Consider the following 6,992-nt stretch of genomic DNA (forward strand, 5'->3'; position numbering starts at 1 on the left):
TTACCTAGTAAAATTACGGAATATGTTTTGATACTATATATATAAAAAATAGCAAACCTTAAAAAAAACTATAAAATATTTCCGCTACTTTCGCAGGAAATTTATTAATGTACTGCGTCTTAGTACAGTATAGAGTTCCATAGGCGCTAAAGTTCAGCCTATCACCGATTTTACACAAGGATCGAAGTTTTATAGTACAGGGTTATTCTAAATAATGGACTCAATTTAAAAAATTCGGAATTGTTTAAGTATGAATTAACCATGAATTATTTATACACCAATAGAAAGAGAAATATCCACATTTTAAACATATTCATAAATATTGAATATGTCCCCCTTGTGCTGCACGGCAAACATCTAAACGCTAGCCAAGCTCGCCCCACACACAAGAAAGCATATCTTCTGTTACTGAGTGTACCGTAGCAGTGATACGGTTCTTGCCAACTGTGCACATCTAAGAAATGAGAGATGATGAGTAATACTAAATTTGAAGTCACCACCCCCCAAATAACATAAAACTTGATATACTAGATTAACTAGAACATGCGTCAACTTCCCCGGAAAAGATTATTTGTGTGATTGAATATTTCTGGTCATGTTAGTTTTACGCGCGAAATCATTACCTAAATTCGAAAAATAATTATGTGAAATTATGACATTATCTCAATGAATTGATAAAAAAATAATTTCGCATTCAACATACGAAACCTAGACCAAAAAGCAGCTAGCAATACATTAACGATCAGACACCGAGCGGAATTTATTAACTTAATCAACTCGGCAACGACGATGAAGAATCAGATGACCAGGCACACCGGAAGAGCTATGCAATTTGTTCTTGTTGAAGTTTTGTGTGTTGAAGTGTTTGATTACTTCATTTACACTGTTATGTAACAATTTCGAAATTAGGTAATCTGTGCCTGTAGAGTATAGACTTTAAGACGATCAACTTTTTGATTCGAAGAAAAATCGTGAAACATAAGTACATTTTAAATTCGCGTGAAAAATTCGTGGAAAGTTGTAACTAAATGTCGATTAGTAATTATAATTAATAATTGGTCTCCTAACGTGTAGAAAAAGATTAGTACTGTAGCCATAGCCGCGTTTGCCATCGTTGGTGTCGCGAGTGGAACATATTACGTCATCCCCACGTCACTATCGTCGGCTGCATAGAAGGTTTGGGCTGAGCTTGTGAAAAATCATTGATGTGATCCACAATAAGTCTTCTGGTATTTCATTCTTTGTTTACGAAGCGTTCGACTTCCCAATGTGGTCTAAAATACGCCCCTTAACAAAATAATTCCGTTGGTGTAACTGACCATGCCTCGGCTTCCAAAATAATAAATGGTGGAATTGCTAGCCAGGCAAAGTGTGGCTGCAGAGCAGATGAAGTTTCGAGCTTTGCATGAACATCTTGCGTGGTTGAGTAAAATTTGAAGCTGGATGCTACGCGACGCATCTGGAATCGTGGTATCGTCTGAACAGCTTCAATATTCCGCTGAGGTCGCCCAAATTTTGACTACTTCGGTCCATTCAACAAATTTAGTGAGAATTACAAAATAAAAAAAATGCAGACTAGACGAACCCTCAAGCCTGAATAAAAGTTAAATAAATTATTTAGCTTTCAAAAATGTTTAAATAGTCCGGGTGTGCAAAACTGCTGCTATAGAACAAAAAGTTGCCGTAGACATGAATGGTGTAGCTGCATTAGTATATATCTCAGGCTCAGAGATGTACAAATGAAAATAATACCCAAAACATTACTTTCTGTTATCTTAAAGCCTTCATTGGTCGTCGTATAGAACTGTTTATTTGGGCTTCGCAAATTCTGGCAATAAATCTGAACTTTTCGACTACGACTATGCAAACGAGCTCGATGATATTTTTTAAGTTCATTCTAAGTCTAAGCAACGAGTTTATTTTTTTCATGCACTGTTTGGGGTAACACTTGACTTTGAAATAATCAATATAATTTCATTTATGCTAGATCAGAGTAGAAAATAAAATCATATCACGTCCTGTCAACGATTGCGCAGTAAGGCAGAATCTGATGGAAGACAAATCTGATGCCCCATTTCTGACGGCCTGGTGCGATGAGCCGAGCACCCCTCGAGGGATTGCTGAAGCTGCCATACAAGAGCTGGAGGTGAGCAAAGTATTTCAATAAGGAATCATTCGAAAAGTAACACGATCGTCAGAAGTCCTGGGATTTCGCGCTCCTATAAGGGGGATTGTTCCTGAGCGCCCCACCGCTAAGCTCGCGGTGTCTGACTGCAGGTCTCAGTTGTGGGGTTAAGTTATTATGTAGGTAGGATTCCTTACATTAAGTTATTATGTAGGTAGGATTCCTTACATTTCCCTTCTCTGTCGCTCTCGTGCGGGCGGCCGACGCCACGTGTAAGCGACTTCATGTTCGAGTGTTTTCGTTTCTGTTGCTTTTCACCTGTCTCTCCTTGTCACTTCGTCTCTCTGAGATGCTAAGGTGCTTGTACACGGGGATAGTGAAGACGGCTAGTAAATCTGGCAAGTGTCGGTCGCTTGGTGACTATCCAGCAAGGAAGCCTGTACACGAGGAGAGTAAGGGGCCGCTATCTTCTCGTTCGCGGCATTTCGCGCCCGTCAGTGCGTCGTTAAAAGCCGTCGAGTGAGGACCTTCAACAACTCGAGTCTGTACGTCGTTTTTATACTCTTTATTCTAGCCCTTAAAAATGTTACGTCGGGAACAACTAAACCCTGAATAATAAGGTCTTCTTTCAGTTTAAAAATGCTCGTTTCTCTCTCGCATTATAGCAAACATTGCACTTTAATTCATATTTTCAGAAAATTTCAAAGAATAAGTGAATATCGTCCGGAATCCGCTTTGTTTGGTTCTTCTTAGAACCATCACCGTTCAAACAAGCCAGAATTCACTTGACCCAAGATACTTCACAAGAGCGGCACAGATGCTCTCACCGTGGCTTAATCAGCGTTACTAGCCACTTCTCCAGCGAAGAAATCAACACATCGTTGTCCCTCTCGCGGCCGCGTCTCGGGCACTTGCCGGCGCATGCCTCTGAAGCGGCTGAATCCCCTATACACGAGGCTAGTATAGCGTGGACAGTTAAAGCGGCGGATGAACTAGCGGCTGCTACTATCCCTGTGTACAGGCACCTTAGCTGCTTCCTTCGAGCCAGCTTCAGCGGACTGGACAATTGAGACCTTCCGCCCCTTGTGGGTGATGAACAATTTTTGATTAGAGAAACTTTCGATAATTGAGACCTTCCATCACTTTGGTGATATTCATCTTGACTTTCGGTGCGAAATAGCTAAATAGCTGAAGCGCTAGTAAACATGTGGGTTATTCGACAGTAAGGAGCGCAGCATGGCTGAGATCATGACAATACTCTCTACCTTTGTTATGCTTTCGTTTATGACTAAACTACTGAATTATGTGAAACGACGCTTTGATTTCAATTTATTGTTCAGACACAAAAGCTTGTGTTCAATCTCCAGACCCCACAAATTCAGGTGAGAATTCCTTGAAGCCAGTCGATGAGATATAAAACAATTCTCAGAAGAAGCCGACGTAAATGAAAAAGTTCACATGGTATAGACAGAAATCTATTATGTTTTAATTTTGAACGCTAACTATCATATCCACATATTAGTATCTCTTCTGATAATGACACTCTTAAATTTTTTCATGTCCTCAGGTCCACGTACAGGTTTTGGCTGTGATGTAGTAGGATAAACAGTGAACACCTTACCTAGTGCAGAAGTCACTCTTATCAGTTATCTCTGATTCACACTACGAAGACTTAAAACACTAAACGCTTTTTTGTTGCCACGTAATGATTGTATGGTTGAATAAACGGATATTATTAATTCACTGAATAAAAACACAGTGCATTCAAACTACCAAATTAAGAATCTGCTGATAATGTCGCGGCTCCCGATAGATCTTGAGGAGCGCTCAAGTAGTCAATTATTTCATTTTGTCTTATAATTTCTTGCATTGATGGGAGGGGAGGGCAGCCATGCACCAAAACCGGCCGTGAACCACCAGACCGCGGCTCGAGGATGACTTCCGGGCATCATTTAATTACGTAATTTTACGTTCACCGCATCTGAGGTTAGGTTTCGATAGCATAGTTCTGTTCCAACATTTATCTTCCTTCGACGAGTGGCCGTTCCCCTGGGGGCTGGTGGCTGTTATACGCACGGCCGGTATATGATTGTTCAGAAGTGTTGAATGCTACGTTCCGGGAGGCAGGAATCATGATGGTCCATTACATGCATCCAGGGCAGTGGTGGTCTTGGGCAGGCGAACCAATGGGAGTATATTATGCTGATTCGTCCGTGGTTCCACTTCGACTAGAAGGTAGTTCGAACACAAATTAATAATTGAATTGAGACAATTGAATTGAGAAAATTAATTTACGGAAAATCGAAAATACAATGTTTAACGCGGTTAGAAATTGACTCTACTGTCTGCTTACATGGGCTTTGTAATTATATATACCTGTTTCTTTATATTCAACGTCGGCTAGAGAATATGGGGATCGAAATTAAGCACTACTTACATGTAAATAAAACTTCATAAATGAAGACGCAGCTCAATTAAACATAAACTCAATTACAAAAAACATAGAGACGTGTACCTATCTATAGATTCGATGTTTGATCATTGCCTACAGCACCTCATCACTTCTAATTCTCCTAAACAAAAACTTGAACCAATTGCATCGGAATTAAATATTTTTATTCTCTTTTCGCGTTGAAGAATTTTACGTTAATACGCTGATCTGTTGTGCGATCACCTAGAATGGTACGACGTATAACCGTATCGATCACGAACGTCGTAAAAACGGCCGTACTGTTCCTAAAGTAGCCGTGTCGTGGCCATAATATTGCATGAAGCCGTGGTGGTTAATTTTCACTTGTAATACTCTCAGCTCGTTGCTGTAAGCTGCTGCTGCGACAGTGGCAGTAATTCCGATGATTTTATTTCGCGCCGTGCTCGTTCCTTCAACGATACTATCATTGACTTCATAGTTACTAAATTTATGTGAAAAGTGCGTGGATATACAAGCTAATTAAACTCAAAGATAATTAAACAATTCGGAAGTTTTCTAGAATATTTTAACTTTTTTAAATGTATCAATCGTAGAACCTGGACCAATCTATGTCATAAACGTAATAAATTTTGTTTTTCCTACTAAATCATAATAAGAATTCATGAACGGTTCATAACGACTAAAACGGTTGGAAATAGGAAAATGCAGTTTCGAAGCAAAGTCCAATCAGTGACCAATAACTAATAGTATTGGAAGGCTTATTGAGTTGTTGTATAGTAGAAGTTTTGTTGTATGCATAGTAGACTTTTTTTCTAATAAAAATGTATTTTTGTCTCTGTTACCAGCACGGCAGCGGAGAGTTATCAACATCTGAAGGAGCTCCAGATGAAGCTGGTGATAGAGATGGTGTTTCTGGATCGTCCAGCCCCAAGCCACGCACCGAATATATTACTGAATCTTTTGACCTGCAGCGGCGCCGCCTCTATGAGCATTCATATTCATCTGTGAATCAAACATCACATTTTGGCCGTGAGCAATGCAGCAGTGCTGAATATCAGATTCAGCCAAGTAACGGTGGTGAACAGTCGCGAGAAAAGGTAGACAACCGCAGATCAGGAAGTTCTTGCGCGGGAACGGATGAATTGAAAACTAACGTTTCTCCTGAACATTACAAAAAGGAGAAATTAGAGTGCGCGCAGTGTGAATATTCATGTGTCGGTAAAAAACGGTTAAATCAACACGTTTTCCGTAAGCATTCAGCAGAGAGACCGCATCGCTGCATGGAATGTGAATATTCTTGTGCCTTAAAATCAAACTTGAAGATTCACGTTCTCCATAAACATTCGGTGGAGAAACCTATCAAGTGTTCAATGTGTGAATACAGTTGTGTCATAAAAAGCAATATGAAAAGGCACATTCTTTACATTCATTCATCTGAGAGACCTCTTCAGTGCGCCGAGTGCAATTATTCTTGTGTGGTCAAAGAACGGCTAGAGAAACATGTTCTCTCCAAACATAAAAAAATATACTTTTTTCGTTGCTCGCAGTGCGATAATTCATATCTATCAGAACTTCGTCTAATTCGTCACGTTGCTGATAAGCACCCCGCGGAGGAACCCCGTGCCAGCCCGCAAGTTTAAACGTGCTTCTGTCAATAATTCTCTTTTAACTTTAACGTTTTCATAGCGATCATCCATCATTAGAACCACGTTACTGCGTCCTCAGTAACATAATTTACTGTTCAGTATATATCACTTATTGACTTTCATCTGTTGGCGAGGGTTTTCATCTTTCATTAGAGCCTAATTAAGGCTAGGAATGTCTAAGTCGCTATAGATCAACATGTTTTAGCAGAAAATTAAATCAAGAACAAAGTTCCCATGTCACATATGAATTAATTCCCTTTTGAGACTTTTATTGAGATTTTTGACAAATTACTTTTAACGTCTTTTTAATCCCTTTTATACAGGAGAATATATTTACTACGAAAATCTTGCTGTCAGCGTCTTGCTCTGCAACTTGCTGTCAGCGTATTGCGTACTATTTGTGATCTGAAATTTGCACAATTTACGAATATTTCTTGAGAAAATTATTTGTCTTTATACCTTTATATGATCTGACTGAGTATTCTTAATATTCTATATTTATTCCAGTATATATTAATTTCAATGAAACTGCAATGTGTATCCATAATACACATATTTGGTTTGCAATAAAGATATGTTCGAGCGTACGCATTTATTTTCCTTGATTATCTCTCGTTGGCAGGGAATTTCCAGTCAAGCTACTACAGACGCTGTCGGTGGATTGAATGCGTTTCAGATTAATTTATGAACAGAAAAATTACATTTTACATAGTTTTTCCAGAGTGTAAGATTCATAAATTACTTGAAGACAGAAAGCTGAACAGGTTTTTCGTCCAATCTTCATTTATCT

The 6,992-nt window shown here is 39.2% G+C and overlaps 1 protein-coding gene across 2 annotated transcripts; it reads left to right on the plus strand.

Annotated features, from left to right (window-relative positions):
* Positions 1–859: 859 nt before the first annotated feature.
* Positions 860–6,785, plus strand: LOC108680963 (zinc finger protein 425-like). 2 transcript variants are annotated; one of them, XM_047880847.1, is made up of 3 exons: positions 860–1,176; positions 2,037–2,146; positions 5,402–6,785. In XM_047880847.1, the coding sequence occupies exons 2-3, from the start codon at positions 2,051–2,053 to the stop codon at positions 6,194–6,196; spliced, it is 891 nt and encodes a 296-aa protein (XP_047736803.1). In that variant the 5' UTR covers positions 860–1,176; positions 2,037–2,050; the 3' UTR covers positions 6,197–6,785. The 2 variants fall into 2 exon arrangements, with proteins under 2 accessions (XP_047736803.1, XP_018025384.1); XM_018169895.2 differs by lacking the exon at positions 860–1,176 and having other exon boundaries at positions 1,986–2,146.
* The last annotated feature ends 207 nt before the right edge of the window (positions 6,786–6,992 follow it).

The sequence above is a fragment of the Hyalella azteca genome, unplaced genomic scaffold (assembly GCF_000764305.2).
Source record: "Hyalella azteca isolate HAZT.00-mixed unplaced genomic scaffold, Hazt_2.0.2 contig6466, whole genome shotgun sequence".
NCBI lineage: Eukaryota > Metazoa > Arthropoda > Malacostraca > Amphipoda > Hyalellidae > Hyalella > Hyalella azteca.